This window comes from Dama dama, chromosome 28 (genome assembly GCF_033118175.1).
Source record: "Dama dama isolate Ldn47 chromosome 28, ASM3311817v1, whole genome shotgun sequence".
Lineage (NCBI taxonomy): Eukaryota > Metazoa > Chordata > Mammalia > Artiodactyla > Cervidae > Dama > Dama dama.
Genome location: NC_083708.1, coordinates 21,891,971 through 21,913,927, shown reverse-complemented (window position 1 = coordinate 21,913,927; position 21,957 = coordinate 21,891,971). Strand labels below are relative to the sequence as shown.

General features: G+C 36.8%; 1 protein-coding gene across 2 annotated transcripts in view; it reads left to right on the top strand.

The window, feature by feature from the left end:
* Nucleotides 1-21,957, top strand: part of IBTK (inhibitor of Bruton tyrosine kinase) — a 93,257-nt gene that overhangs the window by 8,047 nt on the left and 63,253 nt on the right. For both annotated transcript variants that reach the window (XM_061131854.1, XM_061131853.1), the window contains exons 2-8: nt 4,093-4,783; nt 9,597-9,693; nt 12,885-13,009; nt 16,544-16,654; nt 18,293-18,463; nt 20,138-20,255; nt 20,345-20,525. In XM_061131854.1, coding sequence (XP_060987837.1) covers nt 4,277-4,783; nt 9,597-9,693; nt 12,885-13,009; nt 16,544-16,654; nt 18,293-18,463; nt 20,138-20,255; nt 20,345-20,525 — 1,310 coding nt within the window. In that variant the 5' untranslated portion in view covers nt 4,093-4,276. The remainder of the gene's footprint in view (nt 1-4,092; nt 4,784-9,596; nt 9,694-12,884; nt 13,010-16,543; nt 16,655-18,292; nt 18,464-20,137; nt 20,256-20,344; nt 20,526-21,957) is intronic.

Sequence of the window (21,957 nt, the reverse complement as noted above, 5' to 3'; positions counted from 1 at the left end):
TTATAGATGGATTGACTGCTCATTTAAAATCCAGAAGACAAAAGTACTGAAAGGAGAAGATAATTAGGAGATGATAAATAAAAGGTGATGGAGAAATGCTTAATGTGAAGTAGTCCACTCTAGAAAAAAAATTTCTAGTATATTGGTGTTTAGTTTTCTAACAGTGAAGAAACTGAAGATAAGTAGTTTATCAAGTGGTTGACAAATAATGCTTGTTTCTCCAGATCTGAAAAGGCAAAACAAGAAAATTAGCATATTGGAAAAAGACTAGAGGCTCATGTATGGTGGTTGAGTTTTCTTGACTTGCCTGTGGCCTCTCTAATCAACACATTAGCATTTATGTGTGTTTTTAAGGTGTATGTTTATTTTAAAATGTGTACATGCGCTTGGTAAAGCATTCAGAAGAGGTTTGTAGTAAAAAGTAAGTCTGCCTTCCATTTCTGTCTCCAGCCGTGTGCTCTTCCCTGGAGCAACCGTTACTAACCATTTTCTTGTATGTTCTTTCTAAACATCGTTCATGCATATTTAAGCGTAAACATGTGCTTACATATACATTTTCTCATAAGTGGCATTACACATGCATCTAGTTTTAAGAGACATTTTACAATTTATCTTGCAGGCTATTTCATATTAGAAAATATGTAGCTGCCTTTTTTTTTTTCATACATGAACAATCTTTTGCATGGACATACCATAACTATCTTTTAACTATGAAGATTTTTTTCATGCATTGATGCAGTAACTGTTCTTGTACCTATGCCATTTCACACATAGATATATTTTTACAGGATAAACTCTTAGGAGTAAAATTGCTTGAGTCAGAAGGAATGCATTTTACATTTTGGCAAATATTACTGAATTGCTGTCTATAATAACTGTACTGGTGTACATTCACCAACAATGGAGTAGAGTTTCTATTTCTCCATACCCTTGTCTATACATAGTGATATCAACCTTTTTGATCTTTGTCTTTCTGATAAAATTAGTGTCTCATTGTAGTTTTAATTAACATTTCTTTTCTTTTGAATGAGATGAGTTTCTTTTTAAAAATCCATTTAAATATACCCCACCTCCCCTTTTTGTGTGAGAAAATTGGTCATATTCTTTGATTTTTATTTTATTTTTTTGATATTTATTCTATTTTTACTACTTTGTCTAGATGATATATTAAAGGAAAAATTTTCTCCTTTTTTGTCTTTAAATTTTTTTATGTATGTTTTAAACTGATGGAATTTATTGGAGTTTTATAGCTTTTGGATTTTAGATCATATTTAGAGAGACTTTTTCTGCTTTGAGATTATAAAAAAGAGTCTCTTTGTTTTTCTTCTAGTATTTTTATGGTGTTATATCTTATGTTTGACCCATCTGGAATTTATATTGGCGTAAGGTATGAAATAAGTATTTATAGTTTTTTCCCCCCAGATAGCTATCCAGTTATTTTGATACTTGTTGTTTGGCATATTTTTAAAAACACTTATTTATTTCGCAGCACTGGGTTCTAGTTAGGGCACGGAGGATCTTTTTGTTGTGGCATACAGGGTCTTTAGTTACAAGATCAAGTTTCTTGACCAAGGGTTGAACCTGGGCCCCCTGAGTTGGGAGCATGGAGTCTTAGTCACTGCTACTGCTACTGCTAAGTCACTTCAGTCGTGTACCAGGAAGTTCCAATACCTGATGTTTAGTTAACATCTCCCTCTGTGGTGAAGAGCCTTCCAGGCATAGAAAACAGTGTTGGCACGGTGCCTGGCACTTAGTAAATACTAACTGATAAGAGTGTTGGTGGTGGTAGTGGTGGTGGAGGTGTTGGTGATGATTACTTAAATTTTTTTTAATCGGCTGCTCTGGGTCTTCACTGGTGCACGAGGGCTTTCTCTCGTTGCAGCCAGCGGGGGCTGCTCTCTAGGGCACGTGGGCTTCAGTAGTTGTGGCTTGTGGACTCAACTGTGGCGGGAGGGCTTCAGAGCGCGGGCCCGGAGTTGTGGCACACTGGCTTAGCTGCTTGAGGCTTGTGGGATCTTCCTGGAGCAGGAGTTAAACCCTTGTCCTCTGCGTTGGCAGGCAGGTTCTTAACGACTGGACCGCCAGGGAAGCCTGATCATTCAGTTTTAAGGGATAAAGTTTTCAAGTGGGATTCCTATAAAGACAGTAGATTTAAGTGTGTTTATAGCTTGTGGAGGTGTAACTGGTTAGAGTGGAGAAATACAGGAGAGAAATAGTGAAGGTTCTGGAAGAAAAGAGGTGGGTTCCAGAGTAACACACAGAAGTTAACCTTAAACATAAGACTGGAGAAAAGGTGAGAGGATGACTGATACAGATACAGAATGTTATAGATGTGAAGGTGATGTTGATGCAAATAACCAGTGACCCATAGTAAGAATAAAAGAGGGTTTTATTCTAACTCAACTGCAGACTGTAGCCCAGGAAACAACATCTCAGTAACTTGGGAGGAGCCAGTATAAACATGAACTTTTTTTTTGCTGGGAAATACATACAGTCAAGTGTACATGTTGGTAAAAGAGTACTGCTAATCACAAATGACAGATATCTCAAGTAAATGACGGTAGTGTTTTCCTGTGTATGGGGAGGTGCGAGAATCTGGTTGTCTTACCTGTCATGGAGGCTGTAGATCCCCAGTGTAGGATGCTTCATCCTGTTTTTCCCCATCCTAAATTTTCCTCAGGACGTACTGTCAGTGGGTTACTGCTGTGGGTTGTGACTCAAGCTTTGTGTTAGTACTGGATGGTGAGCCACACTCTTCTTTAATGGTAAAAGCAGATGTACAGTGTGTTTGACAGGCCATAGGACAGGCTGTTTTTAGTTAGCATAAATTCAAAGACAAATCATGTATAAGCAAGAATGAGCAAGAATGACCTCTCCATATCTCAGTATGTGAAAATTTCTTCTATTAGTGAAAAGTTTTTTTTTTTTTTAAACCTGGTTAACTTTTTTTTTTTTTTTTTTGGGCAACCATAACAGAGCTGATAATGGAAAACTGTGGCCATCTAAAAAACAATGTTAAGGTGACCTCAAAATTCGTTTCTTTGAAAGTTACATATGAAGTAGGGACAGCTGACCACAGTTTCAGGGCTTGAAATCTCCTAAAATGCAGGAATAGCACAAAGTAATACCTCTCTCTTCCTTTCTCCTTTCTTCCCTTCCCTCATCTCTCTCACTCACACACTGTCTCCTGTCAGATGACAAAATTTAAAAAAAATTGGTAACAACTTTGGCATTCTTTATTTAAGGGAAAACAACCCATGGATTGCGGGGAGTTCAGTTCTCACTAGCAGTGAGGCAGTCTTCCCAGGGACTTTGGGCGAGAGAGAATTTTGCAGAATGTTGAAAGAGGCAACCCTGAAGCAGGGTGTGCTTGACTAGGAGGTTGGGGATTCCCTGCCGAGGCATGCAGGTCCTATTTTGTGCAGGGAGGTGAGCACACCAGAGTTGGAGGATTGGTTGGTGAGCACACCAGAGCAGAGTTAGAGGATTGGTTGGTGTTAGGTTTCCTGGATGGGTGTATCTGTAAGTGCGGACTGACGAAGGCTTGGGTTTGTGGTAAGAGCAGGGCCTGATTAAATGAATTAACTTCATCACTCCCCATGTACATACCTACCCATAATGCCTGGGTCCTGAAGTAAAGTTTGAGTGAAGTCAAAGAACTTAGACATACCTCGGATGTGAGAGACCCTTCCAGTGATCTATATGGTGATGTTGATAGAATCCAGGCAAACGAGCTGGAAGGTGGCTGCCAGGTGGATCCACTTCCCTCGAGGTCCGCCTCAACTTTCTCGTTGGGGGTGGATGAAGTCACCTCTCAGGCAGGCTTATAGTCAAGCAGAACTGACCTCCCTGATCAAAACTGGGAGAGGAGGCCGAGCTTTTGTCGGTGAAGCTCTTAACTTTGCCACAAATTCCATACGGAGAGTATCACAGGGGAGGAGGAACAACAAAAGTCAGATCCTGCCATTGATTTGCTTGCTTGCTTTTGAAAGTAGGAATCAGGGGCACTTCAATAGGGGGTAATTGTATTGTAAAATACTTGAGTAAGAGAGAGATTCTGTATTTTTTACTTTGTTTCTCCTTCTCTTACAGGTCACCCTTGCAATTATGGATATTTAAAAGGATCAGACAGTGTGGAGGGGGAGTTCCCCTCCTCACTCCCCCTTGGTGCTTGACTCCAGGAATAATTTATAAACTGTGGAAAGTTTTCTTTTTTAAAGAAAGAACTTGTATTTGATATAAACTTTATAGAGCTATTTATAAATTTTTGATTTAAATGCCAAAATACATTGTACAAATCTATATAGTTTTATACTGTTACCAGGAGGATTTAAATTATAACCCTAAGCAGGCCGTTTATTCTCTACCAGTCTTTCTGAATAGCACCTTTGTGGCCTGGCTTTTTCATTTTTTTAAATTATCTGACTATTCTGAAGAAGGAAGCTGCATAAAAACAATTAGGATGAATTCTTCCATCCCTGACTGCACATCAAAGTGTCGATCCCTGACGCATGCTCTGGATGTCCTTTCTGTGGTGACGAAGGGGAGTGAAAACCAGATTAAGGCCTTTGTCTCCAGTCATTGTTACAATGCTGCAACCATCAAGGATGCCTTTGGCCGGAATGCCCTCCACCTTGTTTCCTCCTGTGGAAAAAAAGGAGTGTTAGATTGGCTTATCGAGAAAGGAGTGGATCCCTTGGTGAAAGACAAGGAGTCAGGATGGACAGCTTTGCATAGAAGCATTTTTTATGGACATATTGATTGTGTTTGGTCTCTACTGAAGGTGAGTGTCATTTGTTTTTTTAAAACTTTTCGGTCTGGCAGGTGTTTTTCTTAATCTCCACGAAGAAATTGGTGTTCTTATCAATTGATAAGAACTTGATATCTTTTACTATTGTAACCATTTTTAGAATTATCCTTTTAATTTAAACCTTTTATGATGTGAAATTCTAAACATATACTAAAATTTAAAATGTAAACTATGGGCCAATTTTGTGTTACATATTTAATATGTCTCCACTGACTTTCTCCACCCCATGTTATTTTAAAGTAAATCCCAGACATTTTGTCATTTACACAGTACTGTATGTCTTTCAGTATTTTTAAGAAGTATGGTTTCCTTTTCTATAACTATATTATTAGCTACTTTAAAAGGGCACTAGTTATTGAAATCATATAAGGACTCTGATTTGAGTAGTGTGTTCATTTCTTGTTTGGCTAGGGATTAAGTTTTTATTGTTTTTGTTCAGTCACTGAGTCATGTCCAACTCTTTGTGACCCCTTGGACTGCAGCACAACAGGCTTCCCTGTCCTTCAGTATCTCCCAGAATTTGCTCAAATTCGTGTCCATTGGGTCAGTGATGCTCTCTAACCGTCTTGTCTCCTGCAGCCTCCTCCTCCTGCCCTCAGTCTTTCCCAGCATCAGGGTCTTTTCCAGTGAGTTGGCTCTTTGCATCAGGTGGCCAAAGTATTGGGGCTTCAGCATCAGGCCTTTCGTTGGATATTCAGGGTTTATTTCCTTTAGGATTGACTGGTTTGACCTCCTTGCTGTCCGTAAACAGTATGAGAAGGCAAAGTTTTTATAGTTGTTTGAAAAATTAATAATCAGAATCAGTTTTGCATGCGTGCTAGGGCGCTTCAGTCATGTCCGACTCTTTGCGACCCTGTGGGCTATAGCATACCAGGCTCCTTTGTCCGTGGGATTCTCCAGGCAAGAATACTGGAGTGGGTTGCCATTTCCTCCTCCAGGAAATCTTCCCAACCCAGGGATTGAACTCATGTCTCTGGCATCTCCTGCATTGGCAGGTAGGTTCTTTACCACTAGCATCACCTGGGAAGCCCAAAAAGTGTTAGTTACTCAGTAGTGTCTGACTGTTTGCAACTCCATGGACTGTAGCCCGCCAGGCTCCTCTGTCCATGGGATTTCCCAGAATCAGTTTATTTTAAAGTTCCCATGAAGCAGATTAAATCTAGTCTTGTTGTACTGGTTAGACAAATAATGTTTTGAGATATAGCCTAGTATCATTTTATTAATAAATGCAAGTTAAAAACTGTCAGAAATCATGAGTTTTAAACTGCACAGTTTATTTTTGTACAGACATTCAGTCGTGTTTGTGGAGGACCAGAGAAGAACAAAGCAGTTCCTGTCCTCAAGGAACTTGTGGTCACACTGTAAGACATTAGGGAGCTTATATTTTATTTTTGACTTCAAAACAATTGTTTGCATAGTGGTCTTTAGGTAGTAACATTTACTGATCAAAATGATTTTCAGTATATATTAATGGCAAAATATCCTTTTTGGAGCTAAACTATCTAGGTGTACTACTTACCAAGTCGTCTTGGATGAGTTACTGAATCTTGAACCTCAGTTTCATCTATAAAAAAGAAGATAATGATAGTACCATCCTCATTTGTTTTTCCCCAGGGAGTTTCAGTGAAGAAAAACTTTTCTTAAGTATTAATAGTACTATTAATTCCTATTTTATCTAAAACCTTTGGGTATCAGTTTAATTCCCTTATTATAAACTCTTTTGTAGGAAAAGTTAGGTTAATAAGAGTTAAAGCATCTATCAGCTCTACTTTTGCCCTTTCTCTTTAGTTTCTGCTGGAAAATTGGATGACTGCCAGCCCTTACAAGCTTGAGAATGTCCTTCGGTTTTCTGCTTTCCTAGGGTTTGCCATTCAGGTGTGAGGATTTGGGTCTTCAGCTTGAAATAGGTCCTGGTATGAATTTTGGACCTTCCCTGCCTTTGGGTTTCATTTCCCTTTAGAAATCCTCAGTCATCCTTGCTGCCTTGGCTAGAAGAGGCCAGGAAATGGTGCCTTGGGCCACTTTGCTCTTGGCTTGACTCTGATTTTCATCAAGAGTCCTTCTGATCAGTGATAGACATCAACATGGATGCTTCCCACTGATAAAATATCCCATAGAAACTCCTTTCTTTCACTGAGTACTCCCATGTTCTGTAATCCATCTGCATTTGTTTAGTCCAGACTTCTTTCCTTTCCCCTTTTAATTCTTTAATTGGAAGGGCTGCAATGATAGAGGTGTTTGTTGTCAAGAGACTATACAGAAAAACACATTTTAAATGAATTACATTTGATAAAAAACTTCATAGTATGAAATTTTAAAATTAAGTGCTAAAATTGTACAATAAATATACAGCCATGCTGTCAGTTCCCATTTGCCAAAGATGAAAACCCTCAGCAGAAACTTCTTATGGAAGAACTAGCTGAATCATAAGATTGTGTGGACTAAATGATAACCTATTTGTCAAGTATTTGGAACAGAAATTTTTCTTTAGTGCCTGATGTGTATTAGGCAGTGATCTCAGTGCTAGAGATATTGTAATGAAAAAAAAAAAAGAATGCTTTTTTGTTGTTGTTGTTATGCTTAGATGCTATTTAGTAAGCTGGTGAATTTATCTTCTCTTTGGGGGCTATGTAAAGACTTGATCTTTAAATAAATGAGATAGACTACACACTGGTCCTCTACCTTTAGAGTTTAAAGTGAGCATATTAAAAAAGCATCAGAGACCACCATATCTAGGGAACTCCAAAGGCAAAAAAAAAAGTTCCTAGTCCTTTTGAAGTTGGGGCTACTTAAGAAGATACAAATAGGGTCCAGTAAAGTTTAGGATGAATTTATAAAACTGGTAAAGTAAAATCTGCAGGGATCTAAGTTTCTGGGATCCTGTTTGTCAAATTCATAATTTGGAACACTGCCCTGGAATCAGCCCTTTTTTACTCTTATAAAGGTCAAAATCAGGTCTTTCTATGTGGATTTATTATATCTAACTTAGAAAATAGGCAATGTACATTTTAAAATTTATTAAGATCTTATTAAAAGATCACTTCTGAATTTTGTTTTATTTGTTAGCTCACTATCTTGAGTAGTATTTGTTCATTGACAGTCCTTGTGAAATCAGTTGTCATTACCTTCTGGAACACAATGAAGTTAGGATTGGTATTGCTGTTTAGTTGCTAAGTTGTGTCCATCTCTTTTGCAATGCCATGGACTGGGTTTCCCGGGTGGCTCTGTGGTAAAGAATTGATTTTAGTTTATTAAAATTCATTGTTACAAGATAAGAGGAGAGTCCCTTTCTTAAGTAACCCAAAACAGTGTTCTGACACATTACGGTTAAAGTTTAAAAATTTCATGGTTCCATCTCAACGTATAACTCCAGTGTGTATGGATAGGCAGTGATCACTCACATCAGTTAAAAGAGTTAAAAGGGCTTCCCTGTGTTAAATGGTTAAGAATCTACCCACCAGTGCAGAAGTCATGGGTATGATCCCTGCTCTGAGAATATCCCACGTGCCCCGGAGCGACTAAGCCACGCACTACAGCTGCTGAGCCTGCGAGCCGCCACCGCTGAAGGCCACGCGCCGAGAGGCCCTGCGGGGCCGCAGGAGGAGCCGCCACAGTGCGGCTCGTGCCCGGGACAGAGGGGCCCTGCTCCCTGCCGCTGGGGAAGCCTGAGCACAGCCACGAAGAGCTGGCACAGCCAAACACATGATACATCCCAACAAAAAGAAACTTAGATTAAAAAGTGGTTGTTGAATGCCTTATTAAACTGTCAACAAGTACTAAGTTGTTTTTGAAAAGGAGTACATTTTGTATTTAGGAAGCTGTAATGTAATAGTACTATGAATTGAACATTGCACTTTCTCCTCTCCTCTCATTATATTTTAAAAGACAGTAAGTATGTACTAAGGATAGGGTGTACTAACTACCTTAAATAAATGGGATGGAAAATGTTCTGTTTCATGTTTAAATTCTGGAGATATAAAACTATAGATTAAGTTTGTTCTTAAAATACACAAATGCATGCTTTCACATTTATTTATGGCCACACCACACATCTTATGGGATCTTAGTTCCCCAACCAGGGTTTAAACCTGTGCCCTCAGCCGTGAGTTTTAAGACACAGTCTAACTTGAAGTGATAAGACAATGCTCTGAAATTTCACGTAGAAAATTTTAAGTGGAAAGACATAAATCACACAAATAGAAATAAAAAATATAATTGTCTTCATGTCAGTAATAGATATAACAGAATTTAAGTCAAAAAGATGGAGCATAGGTGATCACATTATATACAGTAAATCTGAAAAAATAAACATACAAAAAGTAAAAACTATTGTTTGCCATTGTGTAGAAATCTTTATACCCTTTATCTGGATGTGGAATTTGGTTCTTTAAATACAAAAAAAAAAAAAAGAATTGTGTATGTACATACACACACACTCTCAGAGTTAGGGCCCTCTAGATAACTGACCTGCATTACCATGGAAAACTTTCATATCTAGTTCATTTAGATTTTTGTTTCATTTTGGTTTTAAATGTTGCTTCTTTACATTTTATGGTTCTTCTTTATTCTACCAAGAATTGGATATTTGATTTCTGTTAGTTTTCTTCTGTATGAGAAATAAATGTTTATGAGCATAGGAGATAATTGTTATTAGGTGTTTATTTTTAATTTTCTTTATAGTTTGATCATCTGACTTGATAAATATAAATGTTACTGATTATAGGTAAATAATTAAAAATATATGCATGTATATCTATATCTATATGCACATTTTTTCCTTTTTTAGCATGGTGTTAATCTGTATATTCAAGATAAAGAAGGCTTGTCAGCTTTGGATCTTGTAATGAAGGATAGACCAACTCATGTAGTATTCAAAAATACTGGTAAGAAAATTCCATAAATATATTTCATTAAAGTAAAGTTTAGAACATTTTAACGAAATTTTATTGTTATAAAAATAACTGAGAAAATTTGTGTGTGGATATCTGCAAAGACTTTTACTCTAATATATATAGATTGATAACTTTGGTTTTCTTTCAGAACACTTAGGTTTATCTTATACTTTTTCAATCTAGATTTATGTGTATAAGAGTAAAAACACAGCCTTGAAGAAAGTAGGGAAAACCACTAGGTCATTCAGATATCACCTAAGTCAAACCCCTTATAATTACATAGTGGAAGTGACAAATAGATTCAAGGGATTAGATCTGACAGAGTGCCTGAAGAACTGTGGACGGAGGTTTGTGACACTGTACAAGAGGCGGTGATCAAAACCATCCCCAAGAAAAAGAAATGCAAAAAGGCAAAATGGCTGTCTGAGGAGGCCTTACAAATAACTGCGAAAAGAAGAGAAGCAAAAGTCAGAGGAGGAAAGGAAAGATACCCATCTGAATGCAGAGTTACAGAGGATAGCAAGGAGAGATAGGAAAGCCTTCCTCAGTGATCAGTGCAAAGAAATAGAGGAAAACAATAGAATGGGAAAGACTAGAGATCTCTTCAAGAAAATTAGAGATACCAAGGGAATATTTCATGCAAAGATGGGCACAATAAAGGACAGAAATGGTATGGACTTAACAGAAGCAGAAGATATTAAGAAGAGGTTGCAAGAATACATAGATGAACTATACCAAAAGATCTTCATGGCCCAGATAATCACGATGGTATGATCACTCACCTAGAGCTAGACATCTTGGAATGCAGAATCAAGTGAGCCTTAGGAAGTATCACTATGAACAGAGCCTAGTGGAAGTGATGGAATTCCAGCTGAGCTACTTCAAATTTTAAAAGATGATGCTGTTAAAGTGCTGCACTCAAGCAAATTTGGAAAACTCAGCAGTGGCTTCAGGACTGGAAAAGGTCAGTTTACATTCCAGTTCCAAAGAAAGGCAATGCCAGAGAATGTGCAAACTACTGCACAATTGCACTCATTTCACATTCTAGCAAAGTAATGCTCAAAATTCTCCAAGTTAGACTTCAACCATATGTGAACTTCCAGATGTTCAAGCTGAATTTAGAAAAGGCAGAGGAACCAGAGATCAAATTGCCAGCATCCATTGGCTCATAGAAAAGGCAAGACAATTCCAGAAGAACATCCACTTCTGCTTCATTGACTGCGCTAAAGCTTTTGACTATGTGAATGACAACAAACTGGAAAATTCTTAAAGAGATAGGAATACCAGACCATGTTACCTGCCTCCTGAGAAACCTGTATGCAGGTCAAGAAGCAACAGTAAGAGCTGGACATGGAACAGTGAACTGGTTCCAAATTGGGAAAGGAGTACGTCAAGGCTGTATAGTGTCACCCTCCTTATTTAACTTTTGTGCAGAGCACATCATGTGAAATACCAGGCTGGATGAAGCACAAGTTGGAATCAAGATTACAGAGAGAAATATCAGTAACCTCAGATATGCAGATGGCACCACCCTTATGGCAGAAAGTGAAGAACTAAAGAGCCTCTTGATGAAAGTGAAAGAGTAAAAAAGTTGGCTTAAAACTCAACATTCACAAAGCTAAGATCATGACATATGGTCCCATCACTTCATGGCAAATAGATGTGAACACTGGAAACAGTGACAGAGTTTATTTTCTTGGGCTCCAAAATCACTGCAGATGGTAACACAGCCATGAAATGAAAAGACATTTGCTCCTTGGAAGAAAAGCTATAACCAACTTAGACAGTGTATTAAAAAGCAGAGACATTACTTTGCCAGCAAAGGTCCGTATAGACAGTGCTATGGTTTTTCCAATAGTCACGTATGGATGTGAGAGTTGGACTATGAAGAAAGCTGAGTGTGGAAGAATTGATGCTTTTGAATTGTGGTGTTGGAGAAGACCCTTGAGAGTCCCTTGGACTGCAAGGAGATCCAACCAGTCCATCCTAAAGGAAATCAGTCCTGAATATTCATTGGAAGGATTGATGCTGACACTGAAGTTCCAGTACTTTGGCTTCCTGATGCGAGGAGCTGACTCATTAGAAAAGACTTTGCTGTTGGGAAAGATTGAAAGCAGGAGGAGAAGGGGACGACAGAGGATGAAATGGTTGGATGGTGTCACCGACTCCATGGACATGAGTTTGAGCAAGCTCCAGGAGATAGAGAAGGACAGGGAAACCTGGTGTGCTGCAGTCCAGGGGTCACAAAGTTGGTCATGATTGTGACTGAACAGCAAATAAAGGCAGCTAGAATTGTAACTACTATAAAGTGATTGATGTGCACTGAGAAAGGACAGTATTTGAGGTTGAAGGGAAAGGAAGTGATTCTTCTATCCACACGTCCGTTCTTGTAACGGCACTTATCTTTTCAATTTTTTTGCCCTGTGAGCTTTGTGAATGTAAATTGATTGAAAAGAAGAAGAGATGTAGATGGGGGCACTAGTTAATCTGCATGTTAACCAGTGACAAGCTGGGTAAGGACATGGTCTTCATTTTACTTCTGTCTTGGACCCTATATTCCAAGTTACAGTCATTATTCCATTGAAGACCTTGATAAGTGTTCCAAAACAAAAATGAAGATTTATATCATAATTAGCTGTGATTTTTATCCCATTTTCATTTTTGTTGCCCTAATGCCTAGTGTGATTTTGCATCTATCAAGAGCAAACTATTGGAAAATAATGTTTATGTAATAATAGAAACTAATACCATGTGTTTCATTTAGAACCTGTATATATGAAACGTTTTAATGACATTCTACATTTAAATAGTTTTAAATTTTATTTTAAAATTTATTTTAAAATTTAAATTTTCATGAAAGCTAGGTGAATATGGCAGGTGGCATTTTACTCATTTGGCAGTTAAACCTTAGCTGCTAAAGAAACAAGGGTTCAATGTGTTAAATTGCCTTCGTTGAGACAGGCCTGTGCTGATTTGGATCTTCTGATTTCTGTTTCTAGAGTGTTATAATAAATTATAGATGGGTAATTTAAAAGAAAATTTTGGTAGTATCTTTCTAAATATGGTAGTTTGGTTTTGTAAAGAGTCATATTTGAAGTAAACTGATTAGTTCAGTATGTAATTAAACAACACTGATACTTGTTTAAACTGTGATAGAATATAAAAACTAATTTTCATTTTAGATCCTACAGATGTCTACACTTGGGGAGATAATACAAATTTCACCCTGGGTCATGGAAGCCAGAATAGCAAACATCATCCAGAGTTGGTGGATCTGTTTTCCAGGAGTGGGATTTATATCAAGCAGGTATTTTACTAATTCTTTTAAGATTTTGTTAGTCTTAATGATAGTTAGACTGTATAACGTATCATAAAACTATGAGATGTTTATGCAGTATTCTTGCCTGGAGAATTCCATGGACAGAGGTGCCTGGTAGGCTACCATCCACAGGGTCACAAAGAGTCGGACACAACTGAGTGTCTAACACGTTCACGTTTGTGTAAGGAGCATTAGAAGTTAGAAGGCATTATACAGATAGTAGTTTTTTAAAGATAGAACTTCTGTTGGATTTTCTAGCTTTATTTTTCCATTTAGAGTTCTTCAAATTGTTTCTCAAGTGAATTTGTTGTTCAAACTCAATTTATTGTTAGTTTTAGGTAAGTGAACCTGAGTTGTTAAATATAAGTAATTGTAAAATTTTAATTGATAATTGTAAAGGTTTTGCCTTTGTCCTTCTATCATAATTCTGGTTATCTCCCTCTTCAGTGTATTTCGCTGCTATTGACCTACTCATCTTTTTCTATAATGCTCTGTATGTGTGTGTCTCTGTGTGTATAATACATATCTGGCCTCAGCGTTTCTTCCTCTTGAGCTTCATTTCAGTTGCACTCTGGATAGTCTTCAAAGTTTTAAATTTAACTGAAGTGTTAGTTTTGCCACTCCTAAACAACCTCTACTTAATAATTTTTAGAGCTATAAATCTCATTTTCTAAATCTGAAAACTACATCTCAGAATACGTCTTCTGAGTTCTTTTCTCCGTTTTTTCCCCATGATGTAATCATAACTCTTTTATTCCCCCAATTATTTGGATGATAAATTATATAGCCACCATATTTAGAGCTATGTATGACACTGTTTTTTACACCAGAAGTCACTAATGTATCACAATCAGCAATTTAGAAAAAGTAATAGAAGAGTTAAACCCAAGAGAATATTAAAATTTGAGAGGGCAAGAATAGGAGCCCACGTGATAAGAGTGACGAGAGAAGTGGAGTGGGGTGGTGTCCTGAAGCTTAGAGAGGCACCTGCTTTCCTTTTCTGACTTGGTACAAGATATAGTCAGGTTTGGTGAGGGGAGGTTTTTCAGGAGCAGAGGTTTTTACACAAATGTGCAGGAGCAGTGGAGGCATCAGGAGTAATGGGGCTGTCTACATAACCAGGCTCTCAGTAAATAGTGCCGAATACTGCTTTCCTTCCTCTCACACCTATCCACAGTGTTTGTATGTCAACCTTATTTTGTGGTTAAAAAAAAATCCTTTACATCCATAATTTCTTCACAAAGTACTCGGTGTCCTTGCCTTAACTGAAGTGTAGCTGTGTCTTTGTGTACACTGTTTCATCCTTAACCCTACCAAGTGGATTATGCTCAATTCTTCAGGTCAGGTGTCCTGATTCTGGCTAGCCATCTATTAATACAAAGACTTGGAAGGAATTGAGGATGCTGAAAGGACTTGGGACAGACCAGAGTCTTAAGCCTGGGGTCAGGGTCTCTAGAGAAGGTGCAGGAAACTGTTAGAGCAGGGCTGGCTCTTTCTCACCTACTTAAAAGCTTTCGGTAGACATTGCTGATCAATCACAGCACACACTTCCTCTCCCTTCCTCCTTCAGTCCCACTCTCTTCCCCGCCTCTCTGTTTTAAAGTGAATTGGGACAAGTCCTCAGAGTTCACCTGTCAGCAGCGACGAATAATTGATCAGAGTTGAGGCACTTAGTAAGGCTCCTGTTTTCCTTTTCTGACTTGGTACAAGATACAGTCAGATTTGGTGAGGTAAGATTTTTCAGGAGCAGAGATTTTTACATGAATGGGAAGGAGTCATGTAGGCATCAGGAAATGGGCTGATTGTACCTTCTGATCCTAAGACACATGTGCTATAGAAGAATTGAGCATATTCCACTTGGTAGGGTTAAAGATGAAACTACATGAAGACAAAGCTACATTTCAATTAAGACAAGGACACTTAAGTATTTTGTGAAGAAATTAAGGATGTAAAGGATTTTTTTGTCTTAACCACAAAGTAAAGGTTGAAACATAAACACTATAGATAGGTTTGAGAGGAAGGAAAGCAGTGTAAATTTAGTAAGAAAAGAGGAAGCAAGTTTTTGGCACTATTTACCGAGTGCCTGGTTATGTAGATAGCTCCATTCCTCATTGAAAAACAGCCGATTCTGTCCTACCAGATGAATTGACTGCCTTGGGACAGAGATTATTGTTGTTAGCATAATGTATTCCTGATAATTAAGATGAAAATCCATGATCAGTTGCCTCTTAAATTCAGAGGTTTTAAAGTTGAAGGTCTTATACTCTGGCATTGGTTGTTTGATGTTGTTGTTGTTAAGCCGTGTCTGACTCTTTTGAGACCCCGTGGACCGTAGCCCGCCAGGTTCCTCTCTGTCCATGGGATTTGCCATACAAGAATATTGTAATGGGTTGCCAATTCCTTCTCCAGGGGCACTTTCTTACCCAGGGATTGAACCCTGCATTGGCAGGCAGATTCTTTGCCACTGAGCCACCAAGGACGCTGAAGTTGGAAATTACAGGGGCGCTCTAATGTTGAATATAGGATTGAACAAAATGTATTATTTTTAGTTTCATAAAATAATATTTCCTTTACAGATTTTAACTTTGTAGTACAAATTTGAATACAATTTTTTATTTTATTTTTAGACTTTCTAGATGTTTGTGGTACAGCTAAATAAATGACTTTTTTCTTTAATCAAAGACCCAGAGTCTTTGATAAACTTTTTTCTGTAAAAAAACAAGTTCTATAAAAAAGTATTTACAGAACTTGTCAGGTGGTTAAGGGTATGTGTAAATAGCACTTGCAGTTCAGCTTATAATATTCTTATAAACAATTCTAGGATTTTTTAATTTCTTAATCCTTTTTTAATGTCCTAAGTTAGAAATATTTATGGATAGCATAAGAAATACAAATGCAAATTTTTTAAAGATAAAGGATGTTTAAATAGTATTTAGGTAAAATGAGTGTACTGATGATGCCTTGAAAAAAGCTTGAGAATCGGTATAAATTATTTAAAGCCATGTAATGATATTAAAGACATATTAAACACTTCAGAGATAAAAAAGGACATACTGTTTACCTACCACTCCCTCTGTATAGGTGATATTGAAAAAAATATTCTTAACAGCATTTCTGCTGTTTTCTTTAGTAGTATGTCACTATTTGGTAATCTTTATGCTTCATATTTTATTCCGTTCAATTCGTGTTGTGTGGGATTTTATGAAATTGGAAAACAATTGGTTACTTTTTGTATTTTCCTTTGTTTAGTCTCTTCTGTGTTACATGTGCTTAATTCCTTCTAAATTTTTTCCCCCCATATGTCGGTGGTTTTAGACATAGTTTTAAAATAGACCAGTATATATTTTAAATTTTTATTTCAGAAAACTTTAAACATGTATGAAGTAGAGAGAATAGTATAATGAATTCTGATGTACCCATTATCTAGCTTAAACAATTAGTAATATTCTGTTATTTTGTTTTTATGAAATACAGGATATTTTATATAGAGACATTTAATAATATTCTCTTGTTTTCCTGTAGGTGGTGCTTTGTAAATTTCACTCAGTGTTTCTGTCTCAGAAAGGGCAGGTTTACACCTGTGGTCATGGTCCTGGAGGACGATTAGGCCATGGAGATGAACAGACATGCTTGGTAATTGAAATGTCACTATACAGTTTAGGTAACTTTGGTAAAATTTGATAGATTAGAAGCTTCACTTAACTAAATTTCTTTTTTTAAACTAACTGAAAGAAGAAAATAGTATACCAATTGTATCCCAATAGTATATCAATGATAATTGATTTTAAAAGATCAGTTACTTTCCTGGTATATTGTGTTTAAAATAAAGATTTAAATAAGTAAAATTCTAAAGCATCAAAAATTTTTTTCTTATAGCAAGTATTGAATCTGGAGATATAGTATATAAATAAGCTTTAAAATATTTCCATAGTTGAAATTTTAAAAGGAGTTTACTAATTGTAAAAGATTTTTTCTGTTGTAGTCCAGGATTTATTCATTTTTAACTTCTCATTAAGGTATTTGTGGTCTAAAAATTGAGCCAATATTTTCATTATATAATCACAAAATTGAGTCAGCTACTGAAACTTAGTGCTAATTCCAGGGAAAACCTAATAATCATTACATTCAGAAAAATACCTTACTTTTAACTAAGGTGTTTTTTTTTTTTTTGAGGGGACTGCTGTCATATTCATCGATTAAGAGGTCTTTAAAAAGGAGAGAGCGCTATGATAATTGCTTCTGTTATTTGAAGGGTATATTATGTGCTAGGCATTGTTTATGCTTTCCATTTAGTATTGCTACCTTGATTTAAGCCTTAAACAGCCTTGTGAAGTTATAGCCTTATTATCCTCATTTTATACATAATGCCAGTAGTAATAATAGTACTCATTTATCAGTTGTTTACTCTGAGCCAGAGATGGTTGTTTTGCGCTTACCAACTCATTTACTCCTTCTATTGATCTTATTATCATCCAAAATACTATTATTATTTAGTGTTCAGATGAAGAAAATGAGAGAAGAGATTTTTTTGAGATCAAATAGCTGCTGAATGAGAAGGCAATGGCACCCCACTCCAGTACTCTTGCCTGGAAAATCCCATGGACGGAGGAGCCTGGTAGGCTGCAGTCCATGGGGTTGCGAAGAGTCAGACATGACTGAGCAACTTCACTTTCACTTTTCACTTTCATGCATTGGAGAAGGAAATGGCAACCCACTCCAGTGTTCTTGCCTGGAGAATCCCAGGGATGGGGGAGCCTGGTGGGCTGCCGTCTATGGGGTCTCACAGAGTCGGACACGACTGAAGCAACTTAGTAGCAGCAGCAGCTGGTAAATGGCTGGATTAAGATTTGAACCCAGAACAGATGACTTTAAAGGAATATAATATCGTTTGGTATTCATTGAAGGGCTGTGTTGATTCCTGTATTTTTATTTATTGCTTCACTCCATGAGTGAATACTTTGGTTAAAGAGCGCCCTTTGTTCAAACCAAACAAATTTGCACTTGATGTATGATACATGATAAGGGCTCAGAATCATTTATCGAATCCAATTGTTTTATTAAAATCTCTCATTGGGATTTTGTATTTTATTTATAAAGCAATGTCTGTGTCCTATTAAATTCATCCCCCTCCTTGTTGAATTGTAGAGTTTGCCTATGATTGATACAGCCATATAGCAGTCATGTCATTTGGGATGTAATGTTCTCAGATTCTATTTGTATATTTTATATAAGTGGTTAATGTAATATACCAAAGTTAATTTTATTTTGTAGGTCCCTAGGCTTGTGGAAGGACTGAGTGGTCATAATTGTTCTCAAGTAGCAGCTGCTAAGGATCATACTGTTGTATTAACTGAAGATGGATGTGTTTATACATTTGGTCTAAATATTTTTCACCAATTAGGACTCATTCCTCCACCTTCCAGTTGTAATGTACCCAGACAGGTAAACTTCTCTTTTTTAAACAATAATGTGACCATTGCCATAAAACCTACATGGACAAAAGGATAGAAGGTGTTGATAAGAGCAACTTATTTTACCTATAGTCAATGGTATATGTTTCTTAAATGGTATATATCTTATTTTTCACGGGAGAAATTGAGCATAGTACAAATTAAAATTTGTTTGGAGTGAGAAAGAAAGCACTTGGGATATTAGGCAGCAAAGTGCCTTTGATTCAACTTACAAGTGGTGACAAGCAGAGGGGGATCCAGATATTTTGCAGAGGGGGATCCAGATATTTTGCAGAGGGGGATCCAGATATTTGGGGTTTGAAGCTTAATTTTGAGGCCCTCCTTAAAAAAAAAATTTTATAAGTAAAAAATGGGCCATGCAGTTGAGGTACCCAGAAGCTTAAGGTTATGGCTTCATGGTCAATCTGTCTCTGCATAGAAATCACACCTGGCAAGTTTATTTGAGGGAATATAAGCCTGAAAGCCACTATTCTGTGTTCTCTTGTCCCTTTTTCTTTTGTACAACTACCAGCAGAAGGTGGCCTTTCCTCAACTTCAGGGACCTAGTACACAGGACAGGACTGGTGCTTTAAATTAATATATTACTAGAATCATCTATTGGAGAAGGAAATGGCAACCCACTCCAGTATTCTTGCCTGGAGAATCCCAGGGACGGAGGAGGCTAGTGGGCTGCCGTCTATGGGGTTGCACAGAAGCGACTTAGCAGCAGCAGCAGAATCATCTATAACACATGTGTTTTCAACTCATAAAATTTTGCATTTCTGGTATTAAATTTCTTCATTGGTTTAATTCTCTGGATTTAAAATGATTATTAGATATACATTTTTTATTAATACAGCTTTAAAATCCAATGCTTTTGCATTCTGGATGGCTAGTGAATCAATAGTAATTACTCCAAGATAATTAGAGGTAGTTTCCGATCTGTGGTACTTCTTAGAAGATCCCTTTTCCTCAGCCAACTGTGGAATTTGTAGCTATTTAATCATTTTGTAGACTTCTTTAGGAGTGGTAGCTTTTACTCATTTTCATTCTCTTTGTGTGGCTGTCCTGGAGCTCTGGCTTGTTACGGACATATCCAGTGTTCTTAAGTGAGGGCAGATTTGTGCCCCAGAGCCATTTGGCAATGTCTAGAGACAATTTTAGTTGTTACAACGGGGGTGGAGGGTGGGGTGGGTAGAGGTGGGGTTAGTGGTACTGACATCTGGTGGACAGAGGCCAGGGATGCTACCGAACCTCCTTGACACAGTCCCCCACAACAATCATCTGGTTCAGACTGTCAGCAGTGTTACTGTTGAGAGACTCTGGATATGTCAAATGTAAAAGTACCATGTTTTCTAGTAAGAACCAGAATGGCTGTTTTGAATATTGCTTGTTAACCAAAGTTTAATGACTCGATGTATGTAAGGCTTTTATATGTTAAAACTGCTGACTTAAGGCGGCTGCACCAAAATGTCTTATGTTCTGAGAGGAGTTGGGGTCAGTATTAGTGCCGAGATCTATTGGTGATAACTGCCGTTAGCACTTGAAGGGGTTACTGGCAGCAAGTTTGCCCTGTATTGGCTACCCTGGTCTGCTGGATCTTTTGCAAAATTCCATTAGTTTATAGATACATAATCAACTGAAGCCTCACTTGTCTTTTGAATAGATGCAGGCAAAGTATCTGAAAGGAAGGACAATCACTGGAGTAGCAGCTGGAAGGTTTCATACCGTGCTGTGGACTAGAGAAGCTGTTTACACTATGGGACTAAACGGTGGACAGCTGGGTAAGAAATCCAGGATGACAGTATCTGAAAAGTAAATTGTGTTCTTAAAACGGATATTTTGTGATTTATTTGTTGATGTAATTTTTTAGGTTATTTACTAGATCCGAATGGAGAAAAGTGTGTAACTGCACCTCGTCAAGTCTCTGCCCTTCATCATAAGGACATTACTCTGTCTTTGGTTGCTGCTAGTGATGGGGCTACTGTCTGTGTTACCACAAAAGGAGATATTTACTTACTTGCAGACTATCAATGCAAGAAGCTGGCTTCTAAGTATGTATATTTCTGTGAAAGAAACATACTTTAATAATTCAACTCTTCCGGCAAATATCTGAGTTTCAGCTCTGTGTTATTCTCTGAAGTGTCAAATGGGTACATTGAATGGTGGGAAAGTCAAGAGTTTTTGCCTAAGATGATAATCTTAATCTTTTGGCAAATGTTCAGTAAATATATGTAAAAGTTCTTTGTAGGGTTGTAAAGAATATTTCTGAATTATGATAATACATGGTTAAATATGACCTGTAAGTTTCCCTTCTTTATGCTTCAGGTGCACAGAGCTAGATTAATCATAGTTCTTGGTTTGTGACACAGTCATCTTTACATTGTTAATCATATTCTGTACCCTCTACTCAGTCCAAATATTTATACCTAATTGGTGTATTTTCATATTTTTGTATAGCCAGTTATCTGATAACATATTATAGTAACATGTGGTAAATAAGTAGTTGGCTGTCTAATCAAAAAGTCCGTTAAAGCAGGGAATTATAAAGCGTAAGGTTTAAGTATAGATGAGTCAGTTAGCTGGAGTTCTTTTGTGCATAAACCATATTTGTAATGTATTATTCATTATTTCATTTTGAGTGACTTAAGGAGCAAGTGCTTAAAAAGAATTATAAGTAAGTTAAGGGCAGAATCCTGTATTTTTCATACATTTTCAGTATTTTATATAGTTGGTTAATCTGTATCTGACTAATTTTTTTGCTTGTCATATTTTTTGTGTCATTTTAAAGTATTCTTTTATAGAAAGTGTTCTCAGACTATTTTGTTGGTTTACATATTTCATTATAAGTGTAGTAATAAATACAAGTAGAGAAATAGATCTTTGAACAGGTATAATAGCTCAGTTAGTGGGAGTAGGCGTGTGTAGGAATTCTAGAGAGTAACTATCCAGCTTTTAAACTAGTCAGGGATTTGAACTGACATACAACAGAATGTGCTTTTGCTAATGTCAGTGAGATGGTAACTTCATGAACAGATACCATTATGAACAGAAGGTGTCAACCATCGATATATACAACTTATTTTCAGTGTATAACAATTGGAAAATTATCAATTGTAAGGTCATATTTCAGTTATAAAAACATGAAAATGTGCTCAAACAAAAAAAAAAAAAAAAAAAAGAAAATGTGATCAAACATGTTTCTTAGAACTGATTATGTAGGTATCTTTCTGAGCATGAGATGATTTGTGGATTATTAGAATTTGTTTTTACTTTGCATTTATAAAACTTACCCTGACAACACTAAGTTACATAGATATGTTACATCATGTTTTGCCTAAGAAAATTCTTTTGTTACAGCATAGTAATTTTGAAAAGGAAAACATATAAAAATATTTTTTAAAAATAATTTTTATTTTATTTTTTAAAATAAAATGTAAAAATACAATATTATGTTATTTAAAATATAAAAATAAAGTATTTTTA